The 13,903-nt window shown below is 45.0% G+C and overlaps 1 protein-coding gene across 1 annotated transcript in view; it reads left to right on the forward strand.

The window, feature by feature from the left end:
• The window catches only part of RNF121 (ring finger protein 121), a 125,117-nt gene that overhangs the window by 67,799 nt on the left and 43,415 nt on the right, over positions 1-13,903 (forward strand). The window contains exon 6 of the mRNA XM_069203740.1: positions 11,962-12,082. Within this exon, the coding sequence (XP_069059841.1) occupies positions 11,962-12,082 (121 nt within the window). The remainder of the gene's footprint in view (positions 1-11,961; positions 12,083-13,903) is intronic.

Consider the following 13,903-nt stretch of genomic DNA (forward strand, 5'->3'; position numbering starts at 1 on the left):
TTCCTCTGGAGACCAAAGTCCTTTGATCTCCAGATCCCCAGATGAGCTCCCCACCCTAGAGTGGAAGCATCCGTTATGACCGTGGCCACTGGTGGCGACTGCGCGAACGGCTTTCCTTGCGAAAGATTGTTGCTCGCAATCCACCACTTCAAGTCCACAGCAGCATCTCTGGAGATCTTGACCGCACCTTCTAGATCTCCTTTGTGTTGAGACCACTGCCTTCGGAGGCACCACTGAAGAGCCCTCATGTGCCAGCGAGCATGCGTGACCAACAGTATGCAGGAGGCAAACAGACCGAGCAGACGAAGGACCTTGAGGACTGGAACTACCGCTCCATTTCGAAACATTGGAACCAATTCCTGAATATCTTGAACCCGCTGAGGCGGAGGAAAGGCTCGATTCAATGTTGTATCCAGTACTGCCCCTATGAACAGGAGGCGCTGAGAGGGCTCCAGGTGAGATTTGGGCACGTTCACCGAAAAGCCCAGGTCGAACAACAACTGGGTTGTTGACTGCAGATGATACGACTCAAGCTCCGGGGACTTGGCTTTGATCAACCAGTCGTCCAAGTAAGGGAATACTTAGGTGAGGAATCCACAGGTAGCTAATGTATCCACCAGAAAAGTCGTTACCGAAGGTAAGTAACTCGTTCATCTGGTCTGCAACTGGGACAGTGTGCTCCTCCAACATTGGAGGAGCACAGAACCTTTCCAGTAGAGAAGACCCTTGGATTTGCTCCACCATCTACGTTTGACACCCAAAGGGGTGTAAGTACCCGTCAGCCAGTAACTTGGTTTGTTCTTTCTTGTCATGTGAAATTCAGTGAGGCTGTACATCATTACAGCAGTAAAGTAGACACCGAACCAGGAGTGAAACCACTGAATGGTTCTGTTTCTCTCCCAGACTGGACATAGGAGAAGGACTTGCCTTCCTGCCAAATAGTTCACCTTCTGTCTAGTGGAGCCAGTCTGAGTCTGATCCACTGTAAAACTGAAGATCAAGTGTGAGTACAAGTTGATGGACCAAGCCTGGCCAGGAGCCACCAGGTCATCCCAGCCTGCAGGAGGAAATCACAAACCACCAAGGACATTACCTGAATTGAACAGCTGCTCCACCACATTCTTACAAAAAGAAGCAGTCTTCATACTCACCTCTTATGGCCAGAGGTTGTCTCTGTGCCCTTCACTTCAGCCTGTGCAAGATTAGTAGACATTTTGCCTTCACTCTGTTGGTGTAGGGGGGTGTTCCTGCTGCGTGGGGAAATCCTATTTGAAATCACTGTAATTTTATAATCCTAAAGAATGAAGACTCAGTTAATCCTTGTTGGGTCACTGATTCTCGTGGGATCCTCTGCCACCGTAAGAATTTAATTAGCTGTGTAGTTTCTAATATGCGGGCCTTTCACAGAATATACCCTCTGACCAATGAGTGGTGGACCAGTAGTCCATCAGGTACTATCCAAAGTAAGCCTACCAGTTAGGCTGTTACCTGTTAATGTTCTCCTGCAGCTGGTATATGACTGAGAAGAAGCAATAACAAAATACGACAAGGCACAGATTTTGTTGACTACACATTTATCTATTTCTTGACTCACATTTGTCCTGCTTAAGCTTGAGTTCTATTCAGCGTCTATGATTCCATCACTGTATCCAACTTGATGCTGCCATTTTTTTCACGGCCATTATCAACGGTTCCTTTAGTACTGAGCATATCCTGTCCTCCAATACCACCTTAAAATATATTTTGAGACATCTGAGAGATCTAGCAATTGAAGGTCTCATTCTCCTCTACACTTTAGCTCAGGCAAGTCCCCTACTAAAAGTTATGTTCCTCCAGAAGGCATTTATGTGAAAAGCCCACCTCACCAAGGAGATTCCATGAGTCCCCCGATCCTAAGAAGGAACAGCACAAGGTGCCTTTACACACTGAATGTGTCGTTTCTGTAGGACTGGATTTATCATTTTACACTGATTTTAAGGAGCTTTCCCTTTTCTCTCTTCCCAGTGAAGTTCACTGCCCTGGCGAGTCAACTATGCTGACAATGGTGAATTAGTTTGCTGAATTCACTGGAAAGGTTGCAAAACTACTGAACATGCCAACTTCTTCTGTTTCAGGCTATGCTGGCATGGAAAAATTTGCAATTAGTGACCGTTTTTAAGATATCAAGTTCCCGCAGACTTGGTGGTAGTTTCTGACGCACATTGAAAGCTAACAATGTGTGTTTGCAAGTTTTCCTCTGGAGGGTAAGAGGGTGGATCAAACTGGGAATAAAGACAGCACACTAGTGCCTGACCCTTTAGAGCAAGAGGTTACAATTCTTTGGTAGGCAAGTGAAGTGTTCATCTTTGGGATTAGATGGACAGTGTAATCTAACCTCTTCCCAGCTAAGTAATAAACAAAGCCCCTGAAGGCTTCACAAAAGATGGTTTCAGAGAATGTAAAACGAACATCGGCATACTTAACAAGTGTTGTGGCCAGATATGTGGCTCATGTGATCCTTTTATTAACAATTTTATCTCAGACTAAGAGGGTTGAATCGGCTAAGCACAAGCTTACTTTAGGCTACCTTTCATAGTTAACAAAACTTTTATTGTGCACGCTGGTGATTGAATCACCCACACAAAGTCAATTACGTTGTGATTTGTTTGACACAAAATGGCCCCCATCTAAACCTTTGTACAGTTAAGAGGCGCAACCAAAGTCCTTCAATTCCAACAGCAGCAGAGATACCAGTGGTGAAGATAGCTCTCTTGAAGAGGTTCAGCCCTCTAGCATTTGAAAACAATTTAATTCACAGACTGTCTCCCCATTTCTCTTCCAACACACTAATGGGAAGAGTTATATCCAGCTGCCTCCAGTCGTGGAGAGAGATTCCCATGGGCACGTGGGTGCTGGATATATACCCGGACAGCAAGTTCCTCCAGCGCTGCAGATTAACAATCACTTCTACCTGTTTTAATTGCATGAAGTTGTTTCCACAAGTGCAGCAATTAGGTAATAGACAAAAATCTACTGGAGGGGAATATACATAATATATTTCCTGGCAATCCAAGGTATCCTTACAGGGTACAGCAGCCTTCACTATTCACTGGGCCAACTGTGTATTGGGAAAAGTCTTCTCTAATTTATATCAAAAAGATTGCTGTGAGAAAGATATTTGACCTGTGCTTTGCAGGAGGCCTCTTTTCCATAGGTTTGTGCGTCTCACCAACATAATGCAGTCCGTGTGTTATTACAGAGCTTTGGGAGCCTTCTAGGGGTAATAATCCAAGGTCCTGGTCATGGGTTGAGAAGACTATACATATAAATAAGCTGGAACTTGAAGCAGTCCATCTTTCTGTAAAGGGCCCCTTGCCAATTATTCTGCATAGATGCAAGGAAGCAACACAACTTCAATGCACTGAATCAGGAACAGAACTAGGACCCCTCATCTCCATGGAAGCTCCAACTCTATGGCACTGAGAGCTGAAGCAAAGGTTACCTTATTGGCACTTCATCTTCCCAAAGAATAGAAACTCTGGTTAACACTGTAGGCAGAGAACTCTCAGAGCGGCGAGTGAAGTCTGCATGCATATGTCACCAACTCCATCTTTTGGCGCACAAGGTTTTCCCAAGATAGACTTGTTCGTGGCACCTGAAAACATGGTATGCCATAGGATCATTTTGTGCTGTTTACTGCACATGAGATTCTCTGCATCCGCAAAATAATTCCTGTTGTATATAACACCCAATTACAAGTATGAGAGGTTATTAAAACAGTGGAAGCTACCACCTTAAAATACCTCCAATCGAAAGCATGTGGTAAAAATGACTGAAAGTGTAAGGAATGAAAGAACAGCTGTGAAACAATACAAAAAAGTCAAAGACCAACACAATAATGCAAAGACACAGTACATGCGCTGAGATAAAAAAAAAAAAATCTTGCGCACACCTGCGCTAAGGGCCAGACCTACATAAACAGCAATGGACAGGTGAAGCTTTCACAGGTTGATTGCAGCAACTCACACTTCCATTATCCATTCTACAGTACACGACCGTGGATGCAGCATTGCTGGGCCGCAATATCCTGCTGTACCAGATCCATGTTCTGCTGCAACAGACCGTGGAGCATGAGGGAGGAAACCAGGCCACCAATTGATGACTTCATATGGCACAGCAACGCAGGAGAGCCAGGATTGACACATTAAAATGAGTCCGCTTGAGATCCAGAGGATACACAGGCTCGATATGGGCACCATACAAACCATATTTTCATCATTACAGATACCCTGGAGGCCAACATTGGGTGGTGTATCTTTTTTCTTATTCATCCTTTAGCAAAATACTTAGCTAAGTGATGGATGTTTTACAGAGTGTGTGAGATGGATATACATTACCCCTTGGACACCCACACTGCTAATGCCAGCAAAGCAAACATCTGTTGTACAGCAGGATTACCTGATATCATATGGTCAGTTGCCTGTAGTCATGTGCACTTGGTGGCCTCCGGTAGACAGGCACAAGTGTTTTGAAACTGTAAAATGAAGCACACTATTTGTGCATACGCTGTGTGATGTGGATCAGTGTATACTGAAATGATGTGTTGGGTGCTCTAGACAAAACCTCAAAGTCATGATCCTGATAAGAAGCAACATTAGTCATACTGTGGTTACACATCACCCTTAGATACCGGGTACACAAATCAACCTTTCATCTTCAAAATTACAGTGCATTGATTGTTGTCGTCCAGTATCCATTGATGTCGGCAGTAATATTCGAGCCTCTATAACAACATATTCATGGATCATTGTGAATATTTCTAACACAGTACATCGGTCACTGTTCACAATGATGATGATTCTCAGCCAAGTCAACACTTTAACATCCACAAATACTTCAATTTCTATTGTCATGTCTCTTATCGGTCCTCCGACACAGAGACCTTCTTTCATCTCTTATACTCTTTCCCTACAGTTTGAGGTATGGCTCAGTTGGAAAGCTAGCACCAGTTGCCATACTTTAGTACTTCTGCTTGGCAATTCATTTAAGTACCTAGAATTTATATCATATGTTAGAACCTGTTTTTAATGTTTTCAGCATCATATAGATATGTTGATTCTGTAGTGTTTGCCTAGTAATATCTCCCACGAGCATGTTTAGTTTTTTTTTTTTTTTTTTTGGCATCTTCAGCATGAGAAGGCGCGATTGACAGTCGTCCCGTCCACCTCCTTAGCCAGGGCCTTCAGCTTGGGATCCGTAAATTTGTACTTCTTTCCCTGGCGGGGTACGTCATGGAAAAGTCTAACAGGTTTAATGCTTGTGGTACTGCGTGATATCCGAGGATGTAAGTGGATTCTGTTTCATTTCAAGGTGCTTTGTCCACACAAAATGAATTCATCCACTCCCACACAGGAAACAATAAGTTCAATGGCATCTGTCGCTGTAGATACGCATGTTCTGCAATAGCTCGCCATCTGGTGTTGGGCCGGAGTGTTACAAGTTGTTTTTCTTCGAAGAAGTCTTTCGAGTCACGGGACCGAGTGACTCCTCCTTTTGTCTCCATTGCGCATGGGCGTCGACTCCATCTTCGATTGTTTTTTTTCCGCCATCGGGTTCGGACGTGTTCCTGTCGCTCCGAGTTTCGGAACGGAAGATTAGCTAATTTCGGAAGATTTTCGTCGGTATTGTTGCGTTCGGGATCGGCGTACTTAGATTCCACACCGCATCGAAGATCGAAGAGCTCCGGTGTCCTTCGGGGTAGTTTTTCGATCCTCCGTCGGGGCCTGGTCGGCCCGACCGCGTGCTGAAGAACGCCGATGGAACGGACCCCGTTCCGTTTCTGCCCCAAATGCCACAATAAATACCCCTACACAGACCAACACTTGGTCTGCAACCTGTGCCTGTCACCTGAGCACAGCGAAGACACCTGCGAGGCCTGTCGTGCGTTCCGGTCCCGAAAAACACTCCGAGACCGTCGAGCCAGAAGACTGCAGATGGTGTCCGCACCGACAGCCCAACGGGAGTTCGAGGAACAGGAAGAGGAAGGTACCTTCTCGATCCAAGACTCAGACTCCGAAGGATTCGACGATACACAAACCGTGAGTAAGACGTCGAAATCCACTCAGAGGAACATTTACAAGGCCCAGGGGACGCCACTGCCACCAGGCCATGGCTCGACCCATAAATTCGGTGACCGACCGTCGGCACCGAAAAAGGCCCAAACAGTGCCGAGATCGTCCGACTCCGGTCGAGACACCGGCACGCAGCCTTCTCGGGACCGAGAAAGTGCTGGAGACAAGCCTCGACACCGAGATGCCGGTGTGGACACGGCTCGACGCCGAGACAGCGGCACCGAAACAGATCGACGCCGAGAGGTTTCGGCCCCGAAAAAGAAAAAAGTCACCCCGGAGCCGAAAAAACACGCAGACAGGGTTTCGATGCCGAAACAAACTGCAAGCGACCCAGCTTCAGGCTCTTATACAGAAGAGCACTCGCTAACCTCCCAAATGCAAAAGCATAGGTTTGAGGAAGAGCTACAAGCAACTGATGTGGACCATACGCAAAAGCGTATATTCATACAGCAGGGGACAGGAAAAATAAGCACCCTTCCCCCCCATTAGGAGAAAGAGAAGGTTGGAGTTCCAGACGGAACAGACACCACAACCAAAAGTGGTGAAAAGAGTTACCCCACCACCCTCTCCTCCGCCCGTGATTAACGTCTCACCAGCACAAACTCCATCACACTCCCCAGCTCACACTACCATGAGCCAGGGTGACCAAGATCAGGACGCATGGGACCTATACGACGCCCCAGTGTCAGATAACAGTCCGGAAGCATACCCTACAAAGCCATCTCCACCAGAAGACAGCACCGCGTATTCTCAAGTGGTGGCTAGAGCAGCACAATTTCACAACGTAAGCCTCCACTCAGAACAGGTCGAGGATGATTTCTTATTCAACACACTCTCCTCCACCCACAGCTCATACCAAAGCCTGCCTATGCTCCCTGGTATGCTCCGGCACGCAAAAGACATCTTTAAGGAGCCGGTCAAAAGTAGGGCAATCACACCAAGGGTGGAAAAAAAGTATAAGGCGCCTCCTACAGACCCGGCTTTCATCACTACACAGCTGCCACCAGACTCTGTCGTTGTAGGAGCAGCTAGGAAAAGGGCCAACTCTCACACATCTGGAGATGCACCACCCCCAGATAAAGAAAGCCGCAAGTTCGATGCAGCTGGTAAAAGAGTCGCAGCACAAGCTGCAAACCAGTGGCGCATCGCGAACTCCCAGGCACTACTTGCGCGCTATGACAGAGCCCACTGGGACGAGATGCAACATCTCATTGAACATCTGCCCAAGGACTTACAAAATAGGGCAAAACAAGTGGTTGAGGAGGGACAGACCATCTCCAACAACCAGATACGCTCCTCCATGGACGCTGCAGATACAGCTGCACGGACAATTAATACATCTGTAACTATCAGAAGGCATGCATGGCTCCGAACGTCTGGATTTAAACCAGAGATTCAACAAGCAGTTCTCAATATGCCTTTTAATGAAAAAGAACTGTTCGGTCCAGAAGTGGACACAGCGATTGAGAAACTCAAAAAAGATACGGACACTGCCAAAGCCATGGGCGCACTCTACTCCCCGCAGAGCAGAGGGAATTACAGCACATTCCGTAAAACGCCCTTTCGAGGGGGGTTTCGGGGTCAAAGCACACAAGCCAGCACCTCACAAGCCACACCGTCCAGTTACCAGGGACAGTATAGAGGAGGTTTTCGGGGACAATATAGAGGAGGGCAATTCCCTAGAAATAGAGGAAGATTTCAAAGCCCCAAAACCACTACTACTAAACAGTGACTCACATGTCACTCACCCCCTCCACACAACACCAGTGGGGGGAAGAATAGGTCATTATTACAAAGCATGGGAGGAAATCACTACAGACACTTGGGTTCTAGCAATTATCCAACATGGTTATTGCATAGAGTTTCTACAATTCCCTCCAAACATACCACCAAGAGCACAAAATTTAACAACACACCATTCCAATCTCCTGGAGATAGAAGTGCAGGCACTATTGCAAAAGAATGCAATCGAATTAGTGCCAAACACACAAATAAACACAGGAGTTTACTCACTGTACTTTCTGATACCAAAGAAGGACAAAACACTGAGACCAATCCTAGACCTCAGAGTAGTGAACACTTTCATCAAATCAGACCACTTCCACATGGTCACACTACAAGAAGTATTGCCATTGCTAAAACTACACGACTACATGGCAACTTTAGACCTCAAGGATGCTTATTTCCATATACCAATACACCCATCGCACAGGAAATACCTAAGGTTTGTATTCAAAGGAATACATTACCAATTCAAGGTACTGCCTTTCGGATTAACAACCGCACCAAGAGTCTTTACCAAATGTCTAGCGGTAGTCGCTGCACACATAAGAAGGCAGCAAATACATGTGTTCCCATATTTGGACGACTGGCTAATCAAGGCCCATTCGTTCATACAGTGCTCAAATCACACAAATCAGATCATACAAACCCTCTTCAAACTCGGGTTCACCGTCAACTTTACAAAATCCAACATTCTGCCGCGCAAGGTACAACAATACCTAGGAGCCATAATAGACACATCAAAGGGAGTAGCCACTCCAAGTCCACAAAGAATTCTAAATTTCAACACCATCATACAACGCATGTATCCAACACAAAAGATACAGGCAAAGATGGTATTACAACTCCTAGGCATGATGTCTTCATGCATAGCCATTGTCCCAAACGCAAGACTGCACATGAGGCCCTTACAACAATGCCTAGCATCACAGTGGTCTCAAGCACAGGGTCACCTTCTAGATCTGGTGTTAATAGACCGCCAAACTTACCTCTTGCTTCTGTGGTGGAACAACATAAATTTAAACAAGGGGCGGCCTTTCCAAGACCCAGTGCCACAATACGTAATAACAACAGATGCTTCCATGACAGGGTGGGGAGCACACCTCGATCAACACAGCATACAAGGACAATGGAACGTACATCAAACAAGACTGCATATCAATCACCTAGAACTTCTAGCAGTTTTTCAAGCACTAAAAGCTTTCCAACCAATAATAGTTCACAAATACATTCTCGTCAAAACAGACAACATGACAACAATGTATTATCTAAACAAGCAGGGGGGGACGCACTCCACGCAGTTAAGCCTGCTAGCACAAAAGATTTGGCATTGGGCAATTCACAACCAAATTCGCCTAATAGCACAGTTTATACCAGGGATCCAAAATCAACTCGCAGACAATCTCTCTCGAGATCACCAACAGGTCCACGAATGGGAAATTCACCCCCAAATTCTGAACACTTATTTCAAACTCTGGGGAACACCTCAGATAGACTTGTTTGCGACAAGGGAGAACGCAAAATGCCAAAACTTCGCATCCAGATACCCACACAAACAATCCCAAGGCAATGCCCTATGGATGAACTGGTCAGGGATATTTGCTTACGCTTTTCCTCCTCTCCCTCTCCTTCCTTACCTGGTAAACAAACTCAGTCAAAGCAAACTCAAACTCATATTAATAGCACCAACTTGGGCAAGGCAACCCTGGTACACAACGCTGCTAGACCTATCAGTGGTACCCTGCATCAAATTGCCCAACAGGCCAGATCTGTTGACACAGCACAACCAAAAGATCAGACACCCAGATCCAGCATCGCTGAATCTAGCAATCTGGCTCCTGAAATCCTAGAATTCGGGCACTTACAACTTACCCAAGAATGTATGGAAGTCATAAAACAAGCCAGAAGGCCATCCACCAGGCACTGCTATGCAAGTAAATGGAAGAGGTTTGTTTGCTACTGCCATATTAATCAAATACAACCATTACACACAACTCCAGAACATGTAGTGGGTTACTTGCTTCACTTACAAAAATCTAACCTAGCTTTCTCTTCCATTAAAATACACCTTGCAGCAATATCTCCATACCTGCAGACTACCTATTCAACTTCCCTATATAAGATACCAGTCATTAAAGCATTCATGGAGGGCCTTAGGAGAATTATACCACCAAGAACACTACCTGTTCCTTCATGGAACCTAAATGTTGTCCTAACTAGACTTATGGGTCCACCTTTTGAACCCATGCACTCCTGCGACATACAGTTCCTAACCTGGAAGGTGGCATTTCTCATCGCCATTACTTCCCTAAGAAGAGTAAGCGAGATTCAGGCGTTTACAATACAGGAACCTTTTATACAACTACACAATAATAAAGTCGTCCTAAGGACCAATCCTAAATTTTTGCCAAAGGTTATTTCACCGTTCCATCTAAATCAAACAGTGGAACTTCCAGTGTTCTTTCCACAGCCAGATACCGTAGCTGAAAGGGCACTACATACATTAGATGTCAAAAGAGCATTGATGTATTACATTGACAGAACAAAAAACATCAGAAAGACTAAACAACTCTTTATTGCATTTCAAAAACCTCATGCAGGAAACCCAATTTCAAAACAAGGTATAGCCAGATGGATAGTTAAATGCATCCAAATCTGCTACCTTAAAGCTAAACGACAGCTGCCCATTACACCAAGGGCACACTCAACCAGAAAGAAAGGTGCTACCATGGCCTTTCTAGGAAACATCCCAATGCAAGAAATATGTAAGGCAGCCACATGGTCTACGCCTCACACATTCACCAAGCACTACTGTGTAGACGTGTTATCCGCACAACAAGCCACAGTAGGTCAAGCCGTATTAAGAACATTATTTCAGACTACTTCCACTCCTACAGGCTGATCCACCGCTTTTGGGGAAATAACTGCTTACTAGTCTATGCAGAACATGCGTATCTACAGCGACAGATGCCATCGAACTGAAAATGTCACTTACCCAGTGTACATCTGTTCGTGGCATCAGTCGCAGTAGATTCGCATGTGCCCACCCGCCTCCCCGGGAGCCTGTAGCAGTTTGGAAGTTACCTTCAATTATTTATATATGTATCATCTCAACCTTAAATAGGTGCATACTTAGTCACTCCATTGCATGGGCACTATTACTACAATTCAACTCCTACCTCACCCTCTGCGGGGAAAAACAATCGAAGATGGAGTCGACGCCCATGCGCAATGGAGACAAAAGGAGGAGTCACTCGGTCCCGTGACTCGAAAGACTTCTTCGAAGAAAAACAACTTGTAACACTCCGGCCCAACACCAGATGGCGAGCTATTGCAGAACATGCGAATCTACTGCGACTGATGCCACGAACAGATGTACACTGGGTAAGTGACATTTTCATTTTTGTGCTTTTGGGGTCTCCTAAGTCCTTTTGCGCCAACCGTTTCTATTTTCTAGTGATTAATTTCCTCGCATGTGCTATTTATTGGGTGCAGTGTTTACCACATGCGCTAAATAAAGCATGCGCTGAATAGATTCCTTGGTGCCTGGTAAAACCTTATAATCCATTTTATTTAATACATGTTATTTACTGAACCCGTTGGTATGGGTAGTTCTCTTATGTTCATGTTTGGTTGTTTGTACCACCAAACTCTTAATCAAGGTCCAAGTCACAGATTATTGCAGGATTAAAAGTGTTGTTGATCGGATTTGCTTTTATGTTGCCAGGCCACAGCCTCTTCTGATAACCTCCTTGAGCCAGTTGCTCTACTAAAAAGCCACTAAGCTAGACACAGAAGTAACACTCTTGGTGCTGAGATCTGGCCGCGAATTGCAGGCCAGAGCTTCAAAACCTGACTGGGCTGACTCTGCCTTTAATTCTTGTGAGGTCAACATATTTCATAACAATTTAAACTGGGTTATAGTAGTTGTCTGTACATATGATCTTAGAGCAGTGGGATGGCTAAGCATCGTAAATCAATTATAACTTGATGATCTGTTTTTTAACAGATTGCTTTGTTGTCACCCAGTATTTCTTTGATTCGCTTACAATCGCTGCCTCAATTTCAGAATAAAGCCTGAAGATGCGATGGACTTTGGCATTTCATTGGTCTTTTACGGTCTTTATTATGGGGTGCTGGGCCGGGACTTTGCTGAAATGTGTGCTGATTACATGGCATCCACAATTGGGGTAAGTTGACAGGAAAAGTCACTTGACTTGAGAAACATCCTTGTCTTAAAACTCTCTTAATGTGGTATGAAGTGTTCTAGATATTGGTAATTTCCAGCTAGTGAGGCTCAGTGTGCTGCTTTTGAGTTTCCATAACAGATACTACTTCTAAAGCTCTCCTAATAAATTATGTATGTGGTATTGATGTAGCACGAACCTAGCCAAAAGACAGCAGAGCACGCTACAAGGTCAAAGACATGCATTAAATCAACAAGTGATTAGGTGGGTATCTGTGTTGTATACTGTGAATGCATTGTGCTATGGTATTATTCAAACAAGTGAATCTTCAGCTTTTTCTTAAATTGGCTTAGTGTTGGAGCAGTGCTGATGGATGCGGGGATGTTGTTCTAGATCCTCGGTGCGTACATTGGAAAACACCTGCTGCCTTGTCTTTTAATGTTTTTACACTTTTTAGTCTGGTGTTCTTGCTTTAGGTGTAACAAGTACCACCAGGGGTGAGTGAGCCTGTCTGCTAGATAAGCATGGGTGCTAGCTGTGATGGCTTTGTAAAATGGTGCATCTGGTTCTGAATATGGTGCAGTCCAACAAGAGGAGCCATTGCAGCTTGATCAGGATGGGGTGACTTGATCATCTTTCTTCAGGCCCTGGATGAGACATGCTCCAGTGTGTAGAACTCCCTTATGGGGTGCTAATGTATACTACGAGAGGCCACAGAGCAAGGCATTGCTACCATCTAGGTGCAAGGGTACAAGGATACAGTGGATTGAACAGCAGTACTGAAGTTGTTTTCTGGAAGACATTATTGCACTTTTTTTAGAAGAGTGCATGTACCAGGCTGTCTATTTTTTGGGCATTGTGTTCCTAGATGGTGAGGTTGATGTCCATGGTGAATCTAAATGAATTTCCATTCTGTGGAAGTTAGAATTTGACGACCTCAAGGTAGGTGGCGTGTATCGCCTTGGGCACAGCCGAGAGGAAGACAAGAAAAAAATGACCTTTTTTTTGCTAGTGGCCTGCTGGTGGACCAGCGTGGAATGGCGCGTTACCAAGGGTCTTCTTATTCTGAAGAGATAAGAGATGCTTACTAGAGGGTCTGACACCGTGAGCAAGAGTTGTAGTAGAGGATCTGCATTTCCTCAATTTCTTATGACCACACAGAGTATTAAAGTTAACCCGACATGTTTGCCTTAAACTGTTGCTTTTTCTTTGTTGTTAACATTTCTAGTTTTCCAGGAAATGCAGGAATATGGATTGAAAATACGGTCCATCGCAAAAACTGGAATTGCATTTGAGCTGACTGTTTCTGTTCTCTAATGGTTAATTTCTTTACTTCAGGAACTTCTGTGTTGGTCCTTCAGCTCTTTGACAGCCATGGGTGACTCACTATAGCACAATCCAAAAGTTTCTCCTTCACCCACCAAATCCAGCCAATTAGATTTTCCAAGTGGCAGAGGGGATGAAGTAAGGGACAGAGAGAGATATTTTAATGTGGGTCATGTTGTAACCTTTAAAGATGCTAATAGAAAAGGCGTTCATTCCATTTGCATCAGCTTCCTCCATGTAATGATTGTGTTCGATGGCATCTGTCGCTGTAGATACACATGGTATGCATGAGCTCGCCATCTGGTGTTGGGTCGGAGTGTTACAAGTTGTTTTTCTTCGAAGAAGTGTTTTCGAGTCACGGGACCGAGTGACTCCTCCTTCTGTGCTCATTGCGCATGGGCGTCGACTCCATCTTCGATTGTTTTCTTTCCGCCATCGGGTTCGGACGTGTTCCTGTCGCTCCGAGTTTCGGAACGGAAAGATAGCTGAAAACGGAAG

The sequence above is a fragment of the Pleurodeles waltl genome, chromosome 8 (assembly GCF_031143425.1).
Source record: "Pleurodeles waltl isolate 20211129_DDA chromosome 8, aPleWal1.hap1.20221129, whole genome shotgun sequence".
Classification (NCBI taxonomy): domain Eukaryota; kingdom Metazoa; phylum Chordata; class Amphibia; order Caudata; family Salamandridae; genus Pleurodeles; species Pleurodeles waltl.